The sequence below is a fragment of the Schistocerca gregaria genome, chromosome 3, assembly GCF_023897955.1.
Source record: "Schistocerca gregaria isolate iqSchGreg1 chromosome 3, iqSchGreg1.2, whole genome shotgun sequence".
NCBI lineage: Eukaryota > Metazoa > Arthropoda > Insecta > Orthoptera > Acrididae > Schistocerca > Schistocerca gregaria.
The window spans coordinates 851,852,323-851,874,181 of record NC_064922.1 but is presented as its reverse complement, the minus strand read 5'-3'; the positions used below and the strand labels follow the sequence as shown (position 1 = coordinate 851,874,181).

At 46.1% G+C, this 21,859-nt stretch overlaps 2 protein-coding genes and 1 non-coding gene across 3 annotated transcripts in view; 1 reads left to right on the top strand and 2 right to left on the bottom strand.

Annotated features, from left to right (window-relative positions):
* Positions 1-21,859, top strand: part of LOC126354796 (juvenile hormone acid O-methyltransferase-like) — a 289,416-nt gene that overhangs the window by 82,031 nt on the left and 185,526 nt on the right. The window lies entirely within an intron of this gene.
* Positions 1-21,859, bottom strand: part of LOC126354792 (uncharacterized) — a 70,149-nt gene that overhangs the window by 22,916 nt on the left and 25,374 nt on the right. The window contains exon 2 of the mRNA XM_050004701.1: positions 9,452-9,747. Within this exon, the coding sequence (XP_049860658.1) occupies positions 9,452-9,747 (296 nt within the window). The remainder of the gene's footprint in view (positions 1-9,451; positions 9,748-21,859) is intronic.
* Trnat-ugu (transfer RNA threonine (anticodon UGU)) lies at positions 10,220-10,294 on the bottom strand. Its single transcript has one exon. It is a non-coding gene; the product is annotated as a tRNA-Thr (tRNA).

Sequence of the window (21,859 nt, the reverse complement as noted above, 5' to 3'; positions counted from 1 at the left end):
TCATTGAAAATCAGGTTCTGAATTGAGAAAATACTGTAATACCTGTTTTCTCTTTGTCGTGATGATATAATTTGTCGACCTATGACGATACTGTCATCGCAATGGAACCAAAATATGAATTTAGTGTTTGCTCGACACTCGACATCTCTCTCTCAACCCCCCCCCCCCCAATTTTTAGTTCTGTTTAATAAAATAATAGTCACTCCTGCTGCCTTTCATTCAGTGCACTTGCCATGCTTTGCTGATTCTGATTTCTCACATAACATATAAGTAACTTTGCGAAAAGAACACACTGGTTACCTATCTTACGGAGATTTGTTCGGATTGATTAAAACCCGCAACCCATGAAGTATTCGAACGTGGCATTTGTTTTACACAACGTATTTTGATCTGGTTTGTTTACAGTATTAACAGGAGTTGCACGTATTGGTGCCGTCAGTGTGTGTTTCGAGTAACTGAGTGAATTTCCGGGTGAATGCGTACTTTTCATTTAACAACAGTAGTAGCATACAGGATGTAAACGATAACTATTTACAACATGTAACATTTGTGTAGAGAAAGCCGAGACCTACAGTTTGACATCAAACACTTGTGACGTATCAAGTCGAGAAATATTTCAAAATCGGCTTACAAAAACCACTTAAGGTACAGAGCATGCGTGTCGCGCGAGATTGACCAGATTTTCTCGATTTCTTCACACAAGTTATTAGTCCTGGACGAAAAATGAATAGGGTCTTTTTATATTTTAATTTTATGCTAAGATATGTTTTCGCTATTGTCTAGTTGTTCAAGAAAAACCCAAAAGCTACCTTCAAACGCAAAAACACCACCCTACACTTTACCCTGCCACCTCCCCCTCCAGGATGTAGTCCTTCAGAGACGGTACAAAAATTAGCGATTGCACGAACAATTTTCCACATTCGACCCTTTTGCTCTCCACTGACTAGGCTATAACGCCATCGGCTTAGTAATGGACTTACAGTCTGTAAAACCGATAGGTTTAGATCGAATTGTAAATATAATTAGTGTTTCTTCTTTCATTATCCTCACGTAAAATCTTAACGAAATAGCTAAGTGAGTGGTGTAAGAGAGCGAATGAATAGTGGAAACCTCGAAGGGCGCACATGCAAGGCAGCTGGGATGGAGGGAGGATGGAGGAGGGAGGAGGGAGGGGGGAAGGGGGAAGGGAGGGTGAAGGGAGGAGGGAGGGTGAAGGGGGAAGGGGCAGGGGTGGGGTGAGGGTTTCGGAGGCCAATTTGAGGCTGATTCCCGGCTTGGTATACCTGAAGTCTCCCGCACCAATTTGTTTGTGTCGACTTCCTCTATACCACTGTTACTTGCTGTAAACAGTTATTTACAGCCTGCCTAAACGTGGCAACTATAATGGCAGATAATGACATCTCTAGCTCACTTGATATCGGTATTTTCACCCAAGTGCAGGTACATATAAAGTATGTTGTTGTTGTTGTTGTGGTCTTCAATCCTGAGACTGGTTTGATGCAGCTCTCCATGCCACTCTATCCTGTGCAAGCCTCTTCATCTCCCAGTACCTACTGCAACCTACATCCTTCTGAATCTGCGTAGTGTATTCGTCTCTTGGTCTCCCTCTACGATTTCTACCTTCTACGATTTTTACCCTCCAATACTAAATTGGTGATCCCTTGATGCCTCAGAACATGTCCTACCAACCGATCCCTTCTTCTCGTCAAGTTGTGCCACAAACTTCTCTTCTCCCCAATCCTGTTCAATACCTCCTCATTAGTTATGTGATCTACCCATCTAATCTTCAGCATTCTTCTGTAGCACCACATTTCGGAAGCTTCTATTCTCTTCTTGTCCAAACTATTTATCGTCCATGTTTCACTTCCATACATGGCTACACTCCATACAAATACTTTCAGAAGTGACTTACTGACACTTAAACCTATACCCGATGTCAACAAATTTCTCTTCTTCAGAAACGCTTTCCTTGCCATTGTCAGTCTACATTTTATATCCTCTCTACTTCGCCCATCATCAGTTATTTTGCTTCCTAAATAGCAAAACTCCTTTACTACTTTAAGTGTCTCATTTCCTAATCTAATTCCCTCAGCATCACTCGACTTAACTCGACTACATTCCATTATCCTCGTTTTGCTTTTGTTGATGTTCATCTTATATCCTCCTTTCAAGACGCTATCCATTCCATTCAACTGCTCTTCCAAGTCCTTTGCTGTCTCTGACAGAATTCAAATGTCATCGGCGAACATCCAAGGATTTTAATACCTACTCCGAATTTTTCTTATGTTTCCTTTACTGCTTGCTCAATATACAGATTGAATAACATCGGGGAGAGGTTACGACCCTGTCTTACTCCCTTACCAACAACTGCTTCCGTTTCATGCCCTTCGACTCTTGTAACTGCCATCTGGTTTCTGTACAAATTGTAAATAGCCTTTCGCTCCCTGTATGTTACCCCTGCCACCTTCAGAATTTGCAAGAGAGTATTCCAGTCAACATTGTCAAAAGCTTTCTCTAAGTCTACCAATGCTAGAACCGTACGATTGCCTTTCCTTAATCTTTCTTCTAAAATAAGTCGTAGGGTCAGTATTGCCTCAAGTGTTCCAACATTTCTACGGAATCCAAACTGATCTTCCCCGAGGTCGGCTTCTAGTTTTTTCATTCGTCTGTAAAAAATTCGTGTTAGTATTTTGCAGCTGTGACTTATTAAACTGATTGTTCGGTAATTTTCACGTCTGTCAACAGCTGCTTTCTTTGGGATTGGAATAATTATATTCTTCTTGAAGTCTGAGCGTATTTCGCCTGTTTCATACATCTTGCTCACCAGATGGTACAGGACTGGCTCTCCCAAGGCCGTCAGTAGTTCCAATGGAATGTTGTCTACTCCGGGGGGCCTTGTTTCGACTCAGGTCTTTCAGTGCTCTGTCAAACTCTTCACGCAGTATCGTATCTCCCATTTCATCTTCATCTACATCCTCTTCCATTCCCATAATATTGTCCTCATGTACATCGCCCTTGTATAGACCCTCTATGTACTCCTTCCACCTTTCTGCTTTCGCTTCTTTGCTTAGAACTGGGTTTACATCTGAGCTCTTGATGTTCATACAAGTAGTTCTCTTTTCTCCAAAGGTCTCTCTAATTGTCCTGTAGGCTGTATCTATCTTACCCCTAGTGAGATAAGCCTCTACATCCTTACATTTGTCCTCTAGCCATCCCTGCTTAGCCATTTTGCACTTCCTACTGATCTCACTTTTGAGGCGTTTGTATTCCTTTTTGCCTGCTTCATTTACTGCATTTTTATATTTTCTCCTTTCATCAATTAAATTCAATATTTCTTCTGTTACCCAAGGACTTCTACTAGCCCTCGTCTTTTTGCCTACTTGATCCTCTGCTGCCTTCAGTACTTCATCCCTCAGAGCTACCCATTCTTCTTCTACTGTATTTCTTTCCCCCATTCCTGTCAATTGTTCCCTTATGCTCTCCCTGAAACTCTGTACAACCTCTGGTTCTTTCAGTCTATCTAGATCCCATCTCCTCAAATTCCCACCTTTTTGCAGTTTCTTCAGTTTTAATCTGCAGTTCATAATCAATAGATTGTGGTCAGAGTCCACATCTGCCCCTGGAAATGTCTTAAAATTTAAAATCTGGTTCCTAAATCTCTGTCTTACCATTATATAATCTATCTGATACCTTTTAGTATCTCCAGGGTTCTTCCATGTATACAACCTTCTTTCATGATTCTTGAACCAAGTGTTACCTATGATTAAGTTGTGCTCTGTGCAAAATTCTACCAGGCGGCTTCCTCTTTAATTTCTCTCCCCCAATCCATATACACCTACTACGTTTCCTTCTCTCCTTTTTCCTACTACCGAATTCCAGTCACCTATGACTATTAAATTTTCGTGACCCTTCACTATCTGAATAATTTGTTTTATTTCATCATACATTTCTTCAATTTCTTCGTCATCTGCAGAGCTAGTTGGCATATAAACTTGTACTACTGTAGTAAGTGTGGGCTTCGTATCTATCTTGACCACAATAATGCGTTCACTATGCTGTTTGTAGTAGCTTACCCACATTCCTATTTTCCTATTCATTATTAAACCTACTCCTGCATTACCCCTATTTGATTTTGTGTTTATAACCCTGTAGTCACCTGACCAGAAGTCTTGTTCCTCCTGCCACTGAACGTCACTAATTCCCACTATAACTAACCTATCCATTTCCCTTTTTAAATTTTCTAACCTACCTGCCCGATTAAGTGATCTGACATTCCACGCTCCGATCCGTAGAACGCCAGTTTTCTTTCTTCTGATAACATCCTGTTGAGTAGTCCCCACTCGGAGATCCGAATGGGGGACTATTTTACCTCCGGAATATTTTACTTAAGAGGACGCCATCATCATTTAATCATACAGTAAAGCTGCAAGACCTCGGGAAAAATTACGGCTGTAGTTTCCCCTTGCTTTCAGCCGTTAGCAGTAACAGCACAGCAAGGCCGTTTTGGTTAGTGTTGTAAGGCCAGATCAGTCAATCATCCAGACTGTTGCCCTTGCAACTACTGAAAAGGCTGCTGCCCCTCTTCAGGTGTCTGGCCTCTCCACAGATACCCCTCCGTTGTGGTTGCACTTACGGTACGGCTATATGTATCGCTGAGGCACGCAAGCCTCCCCACCAACGGCAAGGTCCATGGTTCATGTGGGGGGGGGGGGGGGAGGGAGGGGGGAGATATAAAGAATATGAGTACCGTTTTATTGATTCTGAGTTATACAGCACCGTAAACCGGATATGCTTTGATCGCTCATAAAAGTAAATGTGTTACAGCTCTCTGCTGGCTCTGGGCTGTGCGTTTAGCATGTACTGTTGGGTGGTAAAGTCCCATCAGTATATGCTTGATGGCGCCATGTAATGCCGATTTTGTTGCCCAGTGGTTTACGAATCTGTTGCGGCGACGTATACGAAAAAGTGTGTTAAAGTATGGTTGTACAAAATCCACAGATATCATTTACCTGGAATCCCATCGGTGTTCAACTATAGCTTAAGTGTTGCTCAACTTTCAGAACAGACCACTGATTAGTTTTTTGTTCACATGTTTATAAGTGCCACTGCATTACGGATTCTGAGGTCATGTGCATGATTTCTCTGTTTCGGGGTTACGTTGATCATTAGTTATTGTTACCCCATAAATATAGATACACATTTTACTGAACACTGTTGATGCCAATAAAAGTGTGGAAATAAAGAATACAGACATGAATCATCGGTATATGGGCCAATGCTTATTTTTAATTGTTAATGTGCCTACAAATAAGAAAAATAAAGGTCAAACTGTAAGCTACTGTGGTTCAGGCAGTGATTCAGGTATAACAAATGTCAAATACCTCCACAAACAAGGAATGAAGTTAGTTTGGACACAAGTGCCAGATACTGATTCGAAAAAACGAGCAACATGTAAGCTTAGTTACAACTGCGCTGGATGTTTTAAAACGAGGATTTTGGACTAAGATGGATGGAATTGAAGGTATTATGCTCAATTAAATCTGGAGCTATGTGTCTAGTACTCCATCCGAGTACCTTTCAATGTATTCATGATTTTTTATGTTGCAAAACACTCTTTGATTATGTTCTGGACTAGGTTGTAATCTTTTATGGTGTTTAATAAAGCACTTAAGGAAACTTTAGATCACTGTATTTATTTCTGGGTGGTCAAAGTTTCATTGTGTTTTTCAAATATTGACTGCAAATGGAATGTTAGTGGACAGTTTTGGTGGAAGTATATGCCAGGCAATGTATCCCCAAACCCATGCTATATTTGACCGCCTACAATTTTTTCCTTTACTTCCTATGCGTTTTATAGTATGTTTTGTTCCAATTAGAATGTAACCGTTTCATACAACTATGTTCACTACCGTAAGTATCACAGAAAATACAGCCATGATAATCACTTTTGAATCTACATCTATAATCCGCAAACCACTGTGAAGTACATGGCAGAGGGTACGTCCCATTGTACCAGTTATTAGGGATTCTTCCTGTTCCATTCATGTGTGGAGCGCAGAAAGAATGATTGATTGAATGCTTCTGTGCGTGCAGTAATAATTCTGATCTAATTCTCACGACCTCTGTGTGAGCGATACGTCGGGGGTTTTAGTACATCCGTAGAGTAATCATTTAAAGCCGGTTCTTGAAACTTTGTTAACAGATTTTCTAGGGATAGTTGACGTCTGTCTTCACGAGTCTGTTAGTTCAGTTCCCTCAGTATCTCTCTGACACTCTGCCATAGATCAAACAAACCTGTGACCATTCATGCTGCCCTTCTCTGTATACGTTCAATATCCCTCGTTCTATTTGGTCCGGATCCCACACTCTTGCACAATACTCTAGGATGGGTCACCTGAGTGATTTGTGTGCAATGTCTTTAGTACACTGGTTGCACTTCCCCGGTATTCTACCAACAAACCGAAGTCTACCACCTGTTTTAGCCATGACTGAACGTATGTGATCATTCCATTTCATATTCCTCCAAACTGTCACACCGAGGTATTTGTATGAGTTGGCCGCCCCCAACAATGACTCACTGGTATTAAAGTCATAGTATACTAGATTTTTTCGTTTTTTAAAGTGCACAATTTTAGATTTCTGAACATTTAGAGCAAGTTGCCAATCTCTGCACCATGTGGAAATCTTATCGAGATCTCACCGAATATTAATGCAGCTTCTCTCAGATAGTACATTACAGATAACTGCATCGTCTGCAAAAAGCGTGATTTTACTGTTAATATAGTCTGCAACTGCTGCATGCCCTCAGGAAAAATTACGGCTGTGGTTTGCCCCTCCTTTCAGCCGTCGCAGTACCAGCACAGCAAAGCCTTTTTGGTTGACAGATCATGTAAAACTAATGAGGTGGTACTGAATACTGAACAGAATAGGGGAGAAGAGGAACTTGTGGCACAACTTTATCAAAAATAGGGATCGGTTGATAGGACACATTCTGAGGCATCAAGGGATCACCAATCTAGTACTGGAGGGCCAAAATCATAGAGTGATACCAAGAGATGAATACGCTAAGCAAATTAAGAAGGATGTAGGTTGCAGTTTTATTAAGAGATGATTACGCTTGCACAGGGTAGAGTAACATTGAGATCTGCATCAAACTGAAGACAAGAGCAACGTTGTCTGGAAGGTTATTAATATACAACATGAACAGCAAAGCTCCCAACACGCTTCCCTCACCAGAAGTTAATTTCGCATCTGATGATGACTCTCCATCCAGTTAACATGCTGTGTCTTCCCTATCCAAGAAGTCCTCCATCCAGTCACAAATTTCACTTGATACGCCACATGATCGTACTTTCGACAACAAGCGTAGGTGCGGTGCTGAGTCAAATGCTTTTCTGAAATAAAGAAACACAGCATCTACCTGGTTGTCTTGATCCAAAGCTTTCAGTATGTCATATGAGAAAAGTGCGAGCTGGGTTTCACATGATCGATGTTTTCGAAATACGTGCTGGTTGGCGTTGACGAAGTCATTCTGTTCAAGATACCTCATTATGTTTCAGCTCAGAATATGTTCTAAAATTCTACAACAAATCGATATCAAGGACATTAGACGGTAGTTTTATGGATCACTTGTACTATTCCTGTAGACGGCTGTGTGCCTTTCTGCGCGAAATGGGCACGGTATTTTGTTCGAGGGATCTACGATAGATTATTGTCAGAATAGGGGCCTAACTCAACCGCAAATTCAGTATAGAATCTGACATGGATTCCATCGGGGCGAGGAGCTTTGTTCAGTGTAAACGATATAAGCTGTTTCTCAACACCACTGACACTAGCACTTATTTCATTCGTGTTTTCAGTGGTACGAGGATTAAATTGTGGCAATTCTGGGTTTTCCTTTGTAAAGGAACATTTGAAAACGTTTCAACTTTTGTTTTGCTTCCCTCAGTCTCAATTCCGGTCTCATACGCTAGGGCCTGAACACTAACTATGGTGGCACTAACAGCCTTTGGTGAATCTGAAAATCGGTCAAAGTATATTCGGTTTACATCTGCGTGATTACTCTGCTATTCACAATAAAGTGCCTGGCAGAGGGTTCAATGAACCACCTTCAAGCTGTCTCTCTATCGTTCCACTCTCGAACGGCACGCTGGAAAAACGAGCACTTAATTTTCTGGTTTCATCGTGTTGATCATTTCTCCCTGTGTAGGTGGGTGCCAAGAGAATGTTTCCGTAATCGAAGGAGAAAACTGCTGATTGAAATTTCATGAGAACATCCCGTCGCAACGAAAAACGCCTTTGTTTTAATGATTGCCACTCCAATTCACGTATCATGTCGGTGGCACTATCTCCCCTATTTAGCGATAATACAAAACGAGCCGCCCTTCTTTGTACTTTTTCGATGTCATCCGTCAGTCCCACCTGATGCGGATCCCACACCGTACAGCAATACTCCAGAATAGGGCGGACAAGCGTGGTGAAAGCAGTCTCTTTAGTAGACCTGCTGCACCTTCTACGTGTTCTGCCAATGAATCGCAGTCTTTGGTTTGCTCTACCCACAATATTATCTATGTGATCGTTCAAATTTAGGTTATTTGAAATTGTAATCCCTATGTATTTACTTAATTTACAGCTTTCAGATTTGTGTGACTTATCGCGTAATCGAAATTTAGCAGATTTCTTTTAGTACTCATGTGCGGTACATATAATTTAATGATTTTGACTTCAGCATACCGCAAGTGGAGTTGTTCACTCTCGACTGATACACTAAGTTTATTCACTATAGTACAGGGTGGTCCAAAAGTCCGGGAACACCTTTGGGGTCATGTCAGAGCACTTGTTTATTCTGTGAAAATACGGCATTTGCATCATCTAAAGCAGCGCATTGTTGATGCGTGTGGTCAAATTCAGCCAGATGTGTTGGTCAAAGAGTATCAGGACTGGGTTCGGAGGATAGCATTAACAATCGAACATAATGGACAACATATAGAGCCATTCCTATGACTGTTGGTGGTCTTTCGGGACTGTGTAACATCGGCGTAATGTCCCTTGGGCACATAAAACACAAGCTGCCGAGCGTCCCACTGGTGCCGCAAGTAATTGCCTATAACCCGAGAATGAATAGAGCTATGTTTAAAATAACAACGGCATTGTTTTTCTGGTGAAATTCTCTATCTGTTTGATATGTCACATGACCACATTCCCATTTGAAATTTTGGAGTTGAATCCAAGATGGCGGCCTTCAAGATGGCCGCCATGTTGGTGGCAAAGCCTATAAAGTTTCCCCCTTCCCGTTCCTCGCGTGTAGGGGCGGTTTCCTTGTTCGCTACTCCATTTGAATTTAATGAGGGTGTTTCCGGACTTTAGGACCACCCTGTATATTGAGATTGTGTGGCGGTCACTTGCACTGCTTGGATCCGGGTCGACCGCCCCCTGGTCAGTGGTTGTTTACCTGTGCGGTGGCGGCCATCTCGAGTTCGATGTCCCTCTTGAGGAGGCGCAGCCGCATCAGGGAGACGCGTCTGGAGAGGTGCAGGAGGCCGCGAAGGGAGTGGCGCGCCATGATGGACATCGTCTGGAAGCTGCTGCCGACACTGGGCGCCCCGTCCCCACACTGGACGCCTGGAGGCTCCAGCGGGCTGTAGCTCCCCTGCTGCTGCTCCTCCTCCAGCAGGTCCAGCTGTTCGTACGTCTGCTGGAGCACGCGGTGCAGCTGCGACATTCGGAGAAGCAGCTCCTCCCGCCCCTCTGGACACACACACACAAAGTCACGCCATGTCCCATTAGCGCCGCTTATTCGTCTGAACTCTGCAGTAAGTCTAATAGACCAGTCAACTAAGTCCAGAAAATACAGAGAGAATTCAGTCTCGGTTCCAATGAAGGTGGATTTGTCAGTTCTTCATTTGTGACGTGTTTCGCCAGAATTGAAAGGCATCCTTAGACAATCTAGGAAAATTAACATAACCCAGCACAAATATAATGGACATATACGAAAATTCTGAAACAACAAAACAGGTAAAATTTCCTTAACACTATAATATAAAAGTTATAGGTGCTAAACTGCCTTTGGGAGGATGGGAGTGAGGGGGAATGGCAACTAAAGAGCGTACTAGATCGCTTAGCACGAAATATAAAATTTAACTATGAAATGATAATTAAATGAACGCCCTAGCTGCAAACAGACTTCGATGTACTTCATTGGAGACATGTTGAAAATTTGTGCCCCGACCGGGACTCGAACCCGGGATCTCCTGCTTACATGGCAGACGCTCTATCCATCTGAGCCACCGAGGGCACAGAGGATAGTGCGCCTGCAAGGACCTATCCGTTGCACGCTCCCCGTAAGACCCACATTCCCAACATGTCCACACCACTACATTAGCAGTGCGCCAAATAGATGCATTCATTTAATTATCATTTCACTTCTAGCTACGCTGCATGGTCATCTACGGTAACTGTTCTTTCGGGAACAGATACTGCCGTCATATATAGTTAAAATATGGCTTCCCAGCCACTGACCTTCTCGTGCGAACGCACACGCTATGCCCGAACTCGTACGGGGCTTGGTAGATTAATCTGCCACGAGTAATGAGTAAGACGGGCAAACACCTATTAGGCACACTACGAATGTAGTGGTGTGGACAAGTTGGCAATGTGGGTCTCAAGGGGAGTGTGCAAGAGATAAGTCCCTGCAGTCTGTGCCCTCGGTGGCTCAGATGGACATAGCGTCTGCCATGTAAGCAGGTGATCCCGGGTTGGAGTCTTTCGGGAACAGATACTACCGTCATATATACTTAAATTTAACTATTTCATGGACGAGGTACCTCAGCTGATGATATACATGAGAAAAAGTACGACCATGATATACAAGAGAACAAGAACCACCATAGCTGTATCTCGAGAAGCACTGCGTTGGAGACGACACGGTGTCGAGTATAGACTCCTGATGAAAGATAGCCCACGTGTGCTAGTAACAAGGATCCCACAGTTAATGCGCCAAGGGCATTAAATACTCTTCTGCCAGAGGTGGGACCTGAGGATGGTGGTAATGTGGCTCCTGAACCACTCGTGTGAGACAATAAAGACATTCTCAGGGTACAGCTGTGGTGGTACTTTCTCTCGTGTAAAATTTAATGATTGCCGAACTACGGGTAAATAATAATAATCTCGTGAAATGAGGAGTCAAACACACAAAACTGCACCCTGGAAAGAATAGGCCAAGTGCATGTGCAACGCTGAAATACGTAACAACGCCGATGGGTTGAATTTGTAGCTAACACAAGAACGACATTAGGTCATACACAAGATTATCAGCAATAGCCATAAAAAAGAAACATGCAAGAGGCTACATTTCGAAGGTTTTTACATCTACATATATACTCCGCTAGCCACCTAGCGGTGTGTGGCGAAGGGCACAATTCGCGCCAAAGTCTTATTTCCGGGTATCCCAACATGGCCTGGGGTCCAAACAAAGACCACAGATCTGCCGCAACGGGCAAGAGTATGCAGCGACTCCTGGATAGCCATCACCAGACGAGAACGAGGGAAACACTGGTCGGGAGCTCGTAAACCGCTCAGGGAATCGCTACAGATAACGAAGGACTCACCTGAGCAGGATCGGATATACTCTAGGGCGCGAAAGATGGCGACCAGCTCAGCAGTGTAAACACTGCAGCCAGCCGGCAACGAACGTTGTTCAGAATGGTCCCCTAGAGTTAGTGCATAACCGACACGACCAGCAACCATCGAACCGTCGGTATAGACAACGCCAGAGCCCTGATACGTGGCCAGCATGGAATAAAAGCGGCGTCGGAAGGCCTCCGGAGGGACTGAGTCCTTCGGGCCCTGTGCCAAGTCGAGCCGAAGGCAAGGGCGAGGCACACACCATGGGGGTGTACGCAGTGGGGCCCGGAAAGGAGGTGGTACAGGGAAACACCCACGCCCGTAGAGAAGCTGTTTGACGCGTACGGCGGTCGGACAACCCGACCTGGCCCGACGTTCTGGCAGATGGACGACGTGGTACAACAACCGAGTTAGAAAACTGCTGCGGAAGCAAAGGGAACTTCACAGCAAACATAAACATAGCCAAAGCCTTGCAGACAAACAAAAATTACGCGAAGCGAAATGTAGTGTGAGGAGGGCTATGCGAGAGGCTTTCAATGAATTCGAAAGTAACGTTCTATGTACTGACTTGGCAGAAAATCCTAAGAAATTTTGGTCCTATGTCAAAGCGGTAGGTGGATCAAAACAAAATGTCCAGACACTCTGTGACCAAAATGGTACTGAAACAGAGGATGACAGACTAAAGGCCGAATTACTAAATGTCTTCTTCCAAAGCTGTTTCACAGAGGAAGACTGCACTGTGCTTCCTTCTCTAGATTGTCGCACAGTTGACAAAATGGTAGATATCGAAGTAGACGACAGAGGGATAGAGAAACAATTAAAATCGCTCAAAAGAGGAAAGGCCGCTGGTCCTGATGGGATACCAGTTCGATTTTACACAGAGTACGCGAAGGAACTTGCCCCCCTTCTTGCAGCGGTGTACCGTAGGTCTCTAGAAGAGCGAAGCGTTCCAAAGGATTGGAAAAGGGCACAGGTCATCCCCGTTCCCAAGAAGGGACGTCGAACAGATGTGCAGAACTATAGACCTATATCTCTAACGTCGATCAGTTGTAGAATTTTGGAACACGTATTATGTTCGAGTATAATGTCTTTTCTGGAGACTAGAAATCTACTCTGTAGGAATCAGCATGTGTTTCGAAAAAGACGATCGTGTGAAACCCAGCTCGCGCTATTCGTCCACGAGACTCAGAGGGCCTTAGACACGGGTCCACAGGTAGATGCCGTGTTTCTTGACTTCCGCAAGGCGTTTGACACAGTTCCCCACAGTCGTTTAATGAACAAAGTAAGAGCATACGGACTATCAGATCAATTGTGTGATTGGATTGAGGAGTTCCTAGATAACAGAACGCAGCACGTCATTCTCAATGGAGAGAAGTCTTCCGAAGTAAGAGTGATTTCAGGTGTGCCGCAGGGGAGTGTCATAGGACCGTTGCTATTCACAATATACATAAATGACCTGGTGGATGACATCGGAAGTTCACTGAGGCTTTTTGCAGATGATGCTGTGGTGTATCGAGAGGTTGCAACAATGGAAAATTGTACTGAAATTCAGGAGGATCTGCAGCGAATTGACGCATGGTGCACGGAATGGCAATTGAATCTCAATGTAGACAAGTGTAATGTGATGCGAATACATAGAAAGATAGGTCCCTTATCATTTAGCTACAAAATAGCAGGTCAGCAACTGGAAGCAGTTAATTCCATAAATTATCTGGGAGTACGCATTAGGAGTGATTTAAAATGGAATGATCATATAAAGTTGATCGTCGGTAAAGCAGATGCCAGACTGAGATTCATTGGAAGAATCCTAAGGAAATGCAATCCGACAACAAAGGAAGTAGGTTACAGTACGCTTGTTCGCCCAATGCTTGAATACTGCTCAGCAGTGTGGGATCCGCACCAGGTAGGGTTGATAGAAGAGATAGAGAAGATCCAACGGAGAGCAGCGCGCTTCGTTACAGGATCATTTAGTAATTGCGAAAGCGTTACGGAGATGATAGATAAACTCCAGTGGAAGACTCTGCAGGAGAGACGCTCAGTAGCTCGGTACGGGCTTTTGTTGAAGTTTCGAGAACATACCTTCACCGAAGAGTCAAGCAGTATATTGCTCCCTCCTACGTATATCTCGCGAAGAGACCATGAGGATAAAATCAGAGAGATTAGAGCCCACACAGAAGCATACCGACAATCCTTCTTTCCACGTACAATACGAGACTGGAATAGAAGGGAGAACCGATAGAGGTACTCAGGGTACCCTCCGCCACACACCGTCAGGTGGCTTGCGGAGTACGGATGTAGATGTAGATGTAGACTGCGGGAACAGGACACGATAATTTGGATGCCCGGGCAAGCTAAAAACATGGGCAGCATAAGCAGCCAGTAGTTGTTGGCGTCTATCCGCAGTGGAGGGACACCTGCCTCCACAAGTATGCTGTCCACAGGGCTGGTCCGGAAGGCACCAGTGGCAAGGCGTATCCCGCTCTGGAGGATTGGGTCCAGCACCCGCAACGCAGATGGGGATGCTGAGCCATAAGCCAGACTCCCATAGTCCAGACGGGACTGGATTAACGCCTGGTAAAGCCGTAGGAGAGTAGATCGGTCGGCGCCCCACCTGGTGTGGCTCAGGCATCGCAGAGTATTTAGATGCCGCCAACACGCCTGTTTAAGCTGCCGAATATGAGGCAGCCAAGTCAACCGGGCATCAAAAATCACCCCCAAAAACCTATGTGACTCTACCAATGTAAGAAGCTCGCCGTCGATATAAAGCCGCGGCCAGGGTGAACAGTGCGTCGCCGGCAGAAATGCATAACGCAGGTCTTGGCTGCCGAAAACTGAAAACCGTGCGCTACAGCCCAAGGCTGCGCCTTGCGGATTGCGCCCTGTAGCCGACGTTCAGCAGCTGCAATGCCAATAGAGCTGTAGTAAAGGCAGAAGTCGTCAGCATACAAGGAAGCGGAGACAGAATTTCCCACGGCCGCTGCGAGCCCGTTAATGGCTATTAAAAACAGACACTTAGAACAGAACCCTGTGGCACACCGTTCTCCTGGACTTCGGAGGAACTATATGAGGCCGCGACGTGCACTCGGAAGGTACGATACGACAGAAAATTGCGGATATAGATCGGCAGAGGGCCCAGAAGGCCCCATCCATAAAGCGTAGAAAGGATGTGATGACGCCATGTCGTATCACTCGCCTTCCGCATGTCGAAGAAGACAGCGACCAGATGCTGACGGCGGGCAAAGCCAGTACGGATGGCCGACTCCAGGCTCACCAGATTGTCGGCGGCGGAGCGGCCTTTACGGAACCCACCCTGAGACGGAGCCAGAAGGCCCCGAGACTCCAGTACCCAATTCAAGCGCCGGCTCACCATCCGTTCAAGCAACTTGCAAAGAACGTTGGTGAGGCTAATGGGACGGTAGCTGTCCACCTCCAAAGGGTTCTTCCCCGGTTTCAGAATGGGGACAACAAGACTTTCCCGCCATTGCGACGGAAACTCACCCTCGACCCAAATGCGGTTGTAAAGGTCGAGGAGGCGTCGCTGGCAGTCCACTGAAAGGTGTTTCAGCATCTGAGAGTGGATGCTATCTGGGCCTGGAGCGGTATCAGGATAAGCGGCAAGGGCACTGCGGAATTCCCACTCACTGAATGGAACATTGTACAATTCAGGATGGTGGGTGCGAAAAGAAAGACTCCGACGTTCTATCCGCTCTTTAATGGAGCGGAAGCCCAAGGGGTAGTTGGCAGAAGCGGAATTCAGAGCAAAGTGCTCTGCCAAGCGGTTTGCAATGACGTCGGAGTCAGTACAAACTGCTCCATTCAGTGAGAGCGCAGGGACGCTGACAGTGGTCCAATAGCCATAGAGGCGGCGAATCTTGGCCCAGACCTGCGATGGAGTGACATGGAGGCCAATGGTGGACACACACCGCTCCCAGCACTCCTGCTTGCGTTGGCGGATAATGCGGCGGGTTCGCGCACGCAGCCGTTTGAAGGCGATAAGGTGTTCGATTGAGGGATGTCGCTTGTAACGCTGGAGCGCCCGCCGCAAGAACGGGAAACGGCAGATTCGGCGGCAGTAACGATGCCGGTGGTAACCGATTGAACCACTTCATCAATGTCATCGTTAGAGAGAGGCTCAATAGCGGCAGTGGAGGAGAACAAGTCCCAGTCAGCCTTATTCAGAGCCCATCTGCTAGGGCTCCCAGAAGACTGACGCTGTGGTAGTGACAGAAAGATCGGAAAGTGGTAACTACCACAAAGGTCTTCATGCACTCTCCATTGGACAGACGGTAAGAGGCTAGGGCTACAGATCGAAAGGTCTATGGCGGAGTATGTGCCATGCGCCACACTGAAGTGTGTGAAGGCACCATCATTTAATATCGAGAGATCGAGCTGCGCCAATAAATGCTCAACGATAGTGCCTCGACCTGTTGCCACTGACCCACCCCACAGATGGTTATGGGGGTTAAAGTCGCCCAGTAACAAGAAAGGTGGCGGCAATTGGGCTATCAGAGCAGCCAGGACATGCTGCGTGACATAACCATCCGGTGGAAGGTAAAGACTGCAGACGGTAACAGCCTGTGGCGTCCACACCCGAACAGCAACAGCCTCTAAAGGTGTTTGGAGAGGTACAGACTCGCTGTGAAGAGAGTTCAGGACATATATGCAGACGCCACCAGACACCCTTTCATAAGCTGCCCGGTTCTTATAATAACCCCGGTAGCCACGGAGAGCGGGGGTTCGCATTGCCGGAAACCAAGTTTCCTGCAGAGCAACGCAGAGGAAAGGGTGAAGGCTGATAAGTTGGCGGAGCTCAGGTAGATGGTGGAATAAACCGCTGCAGTTCCACTGGAGGATGGTGTTGTCCATGGCTGAGAAAGGCGTGACGGGACTGGGAAGGAAGATTACGCCGCTGGGTCACCTGCTGCCTCCGATTTAGAACCTGTGATAGTGCTTTCCATGGCGTCTGATGGACCGGCGAGATTGAGGTCCTCAGCGGACGCCAGAATCTCCATCGCATCCTCAGACGCAGAGCTGGAAGGTTGCGGTGGGATGGCTGCCACCGCGAGTTCCTTGGGCTGAGAGCTCTTCTTGGGTTTCTCACGCCGTTCCTTGGGTCGCACCAGCTGGGAGGGCTTCACCGATTCAGTCTCCGGGACGGAGGAGGATCGTGAAGCCCTACGACCAGCTGATTGCGAGTACTTACGCCACTGTCGGTCGTCAGCCTTCTCGCTGGCGGAAACCTGGGAAGGGAGGGACCCAAGGGACCCCTTGCGAGCGTGAGAAGCCGAAGAAGTTGGACACTTCTCCGGCTTAGAAGTGGGGACAGACGTCCCCGATGGGTGGGATGGTGTTGCTGCTGAGGTAGGTGGCGCAGGAGCAACCTGGTGGGTAGAGCTCCCCACTGGCGAGGGGGCAGGAGGAGTTGTACTACTCGTAGATCCGGCCACAATTGGAGAAACAGACGGTGCTAGCACAGGTGTTGTACCAGCAGTGTAGGAAGATGTCATTCTCACAGGATGGAGTCGGTCGTATTTCCTTTTGGCCTCAGTATAGGTTAGTCGGTCCAGGGTCTTGTATTCCATGATTTTACGCTCTTTCTGGAAAATTCGGCAGTCTGGCGAACAAGGTGAATGGTGCTCCCCGCAGTTGACACAGATGGGAGGCGGGGCACATGGAGTATTGGGATGTGATGGGCGTCCGCAATCTCGACATGTGAGGCTGGAAGTGCAGCGAGAAGACATATGGCCGAACTTCCAGCACTTAAGGCACCGCATCGGGGGAGGGATATAGGGCTTAACGTCACATCGGTAGACCATCACCTTGACCTTTTCTGGTAATGTATCCCCTTCGAAGGCCAAGATGAAGGCACCGGTAGCAATCTGATTTTCCTTCGGACCCCGATGAACGCGCCGGACGAAATGTACACCTCGGCGCTCTAAATTGGCGCGCAGCTCTTCATCAGACTGCAAAAAAAGATCCCTATGGTAAATAACTTCGTGGACTATATTTAAACTCTTATGGGGTGTGATCGTAACGGCAACATCCCCCAACTTGTCACAAGCGAGTAACCGTCGTGACTGGGCAGAGGATGCCGTTTGTATCAGGACTGACCCAGAGCGCATTTTTGACAAGCCCTCCACCTCCCCAAACTTGTCCTCTAAATGCTCGACGAAGAACTGAGGCTTTGTGGAGAGAAAAGACTCCCCATCAGCCCTCGTACAAACTAAGAAGCGGGGCGAATAACTGCTACTGCCATCCTGAGACTTACGTTCCTCCCACGGTGTGGCCAGGGAGGGGAACGTTTTCGGATCGTACTTCTGAGCGTTAAACTGAGCCCGAGAACGCTTAGAGACTGCTGGCGGCTGGCCACCAGCGAGAGACGATGTACCACGCTTCATTGCGGGTCATCCGCCCTGATGCCACCTACTCCGACCAAGGGCCCTCCCCACGGGCGCCACCCAGCCTCAGCAACGACCACCTGGCGGGATGGCCATTGCCGGGAGTCCCGATGCCCCAAGGAGACAGGCATCTATTCCTTGGCATACGCGGGGAGTTAACGGCGCAGGCATCAGTAGAGCGATCCCTGTGTTGTCAGGGGGCTACAACCAACAGGGTACATGGCGGCCCCACCACAACCGACTGGCTACCGTGCTGGATGTTAGGTAACATGTGGTCCATGGTCGCCGTCGGTGCAGAAAGAGGCACTGCACAGTGCAAGGTGTTATCTGCACGCAGAAAAAGAGTCATGCCCAAGAGATGGAGAGCGGACAGGACTGCAGTTCAACGGTGTATAAGCTGGCGATAGGTCTGATCGCAAGATGGACGCAATGCACCAAGTAAGGCGCCCTTCCCCAATCGGCTAGCTCTTCGGAAAATTTTGAGAGATGGAGGTCAAACACAACAGGGGACCATCATATAAGGCTGAAAAGTTTGAGACTCCTTTTAGTCGCCTCTTACGACATGCAGGAATACCGCGGGCCTATTCTAACCCCCAAACCCGCAGGGGGACACTGTTTTGTGGTAAATAGTATTACTGATTCACATTTGTTCATTCTTGCGGACCGAACACGGCACGGATGATAGATGCTATGCGACACGCAACGAGAGAATACATTAATTCGTTATTAAAGCAGTGCTCATTTTCAATTACTTCTTGACACTTTCCTCTGAACCATTTCCATATGTCATCACTTTACTGTAATAGCACTTGTAGCAACACTTCAAATTGAATACTAACAATGCTTCTACATGTAGAGCTACACACTACACAACCTAAGTTTAGTGTCCCGTGCTCGACTCACTACAGATGCAACTGCCCGCAAAGATACTCCACAAGTAAGACAGCGATATGACAATACGCTTACAAGCTCTTATTTCCCTTATCTTTGATTGATGATTATTTGAAAGTTTGCTCTACATCCTCGGTGTAGATTGGATTTTGGAGTTTAGTGAGCAGCCCCTGCTGTTTAGCGCGTCGTCTATGTGCAAGTGTGTCCCACTTCAAACTTTCTATGATATTTGTAACGCTCTCGCGAGGGCTAAATGTACCAGTCACGAATCTTGCCGCTCTTCTTTGGACCTTCTCAATCTCTTAAATCAGACCCAACAGGTAAGGGTCCCACAGAGACAAACAATACTCCAAGACTGGACGAACTAACGTATTGTAAGTTATTTCCTTTGTTGAAGGACTGCACAGCTTCAGGATTCTATCAATAAACCGCAATCTAGAGTTCGGCTTACCCGTTACTTGTGTAATCTGATCATTCCATTTGAGATCATTTCGAATAATCACATCCAGATACTTGACTGATGTTACCGCTTCCAAAGACTGATCATTTATTTTGTACTCGTACATTAATGGGGATTTTCGCCTTGTTATACTCAGTAGGTTACACTTACTAATATTGAGAGATAACTGCCAGTCATTTCACCACGCATTTATTTTCTGCAAATCCTCATTGATTTGTTCACAACTTTCATGTGATACTACTTTCCTGTAGACTACAGCATCATCGGTAAACAGTCTAACGCCGCTATCAATATCATCAACCAGATCGTTTACGTAAATCGTAAAAAGCAGCAGACCTATTACGCTGCCCTGGGCACACCTGAAGTTACGCTTGTTTCTGCTGAAGTCACCCCGTTCAGGACGACATACTGCTCCCTGTATGTTAGAAAACTTTCTACCCAACCGCATATCTCATTGGACAGACCGTAAGCGCGCACTTTTTGTAGCAAGCGACAGTGCGGAACTGAGTCGAACGCCTTTCGAAAGTCGAGGAATATGGCACCAACCTGGGAGCCGGTACCTAGAGGGTGTTGTATATCATGCACAAAGTGGGCCAACTGTGTCTCGCATGACCGCTGTTTCCTAAAACCGTGCTGGTTTCTGCAGATGAGCTTCTCAGAGTCTAGAAAGGTCATTATGTCTGAACTCAAAATATGTTCCATGATTCTACAACAAATCGATGTCTGAAATTGGCCGGTAATTAAGTGCATCCGATTTTTTACCCTTTTTATAGATTGCCTTGACCTGGGCCTTCTTCCAGTCCCGTGGAAATTTCCGCCGTTCCAATGATCTCTGATAGGTGACAGTAATGTGGAAACACACCAGAAGCCAATAATGTCAATGAAAGAGTGTTCTCAAAAGGGAAGATCAAATGTGAATTTCGAAAATACGGCTTCTGTCAACAGCTTTAAAAAAATCTGGAGAAGGAAAACAGAATCCTCAAAATACAGAAACAAGACTTCGTACAACAGGAGGAAGCAAGCTGTCTGCATGTCGAAAGAGCTAAGATACAGATGACTCCCTCAAACACAAAATAGGACCTGAAATGAAACTTCCTGGCAGATTAAAACTGTGTGCTCGACCGAGACTCGAACTCGGGACCTTTGCCTCTCGCGCGCAAGTGCTTTACCATCTGAGCTACCGAAGCACAACTCACGCCCGGTACTCACAGCTATAATTCTGCCAGTATCTCGTCTCCTACCTTCCAAACTTTACAGAAGTTCTCCTGCGAACCATGCAGAACTAGCACTCCTGCAGAGTGAAAATCTCATTCTGGAAACATCCCCCAGGCTGTGGCTAAGCCATGCCTCCGCAATATCCTTTCTTTCAGGAGTGCTAGTTCTGCATGGTTCGCAGGAGAACTTCTGTAAAGTTTGAAAGGTAGGAGACGAGATACTGGCGGAAGTAAAGCATTGAGTACCGGGCGTGAGTCGTGTTTCGGTAGCTCAGATGGTAGAGCACTTGCCCGCGAGAGGCAAAGGTCCCGAGTTCGAGTCTCGGTCGGGCACACAGTTTTACTCTTCCAGGAAGTTTCATATCAGCGCACACTCCGCTGCAGAGTGAAAATCTCAGTCTGGAAAATAGGACCTGTTTACATCTGTCACAAACGCACAAACTTACTTGGTAGTGCTGCTCTGACTAGACGAAAACTAACGCGTACGGCGTCGTAGTACCGGGCAGTTCGACAGGTCGCGATGCCACAGTTTGTAATTGTGGAAGGCTGTGTGCCAATAATCAAGAAGAACATGTCTGAACTAATACAAGATCGTAAACTCATTTGAAGATGCGCATCGCAGCATCGAAAAACGCGTGGTTTTTCGACAATAGCTGTCCGTTTAAAAGCTTCGCAGATTTGAAACGAATATGTTTCGAAATTTCGAATTCTTCAAGCAAATTTAATTTTCACCCTTTATTTTATCCGTACAGGAAAAATTTCCCGAACTTGGTGACTGATGGCCTGAAGAAATTAGATGTTCAGAGAAGGGGCGCTATTTTTAATTTGCCCTTTTTTCGTTAGAAAGTGTTCGCTGAATCCAATAGTGATTTTACGATCGAACGAACATTATGGGCACCTAATTTTATAAACGCTCGATTTCAAAAATAAATGATAAGTGGGTTCTCATTTTGAGAAAGAAGAAAAAACAATTTGGAAGTATGTCTGCTTGAATAATTTTGCTAAATTATAATAGAGATGGCCAAAAAACGGTATCGCAGCTCGTGTAACCTCACATACTTCATAAGTGGGTGAAAGTGAGGGTTGGGGGTGGGGGGGAGAGAGTGGCCCTGGTTTGCCATTTTGCGTTCGGAATGTAACCGGTGCGCCAACGCTGATGTGTATCCGTTTTTCTGTGCTAGATAATAGAGATCGTTCACATCGTTCCTAATAGGATTGTCCATAAAACGTCTAATAGGGGGTGTGCGGTAGCAGAAGGGAGTACCATGAACAAC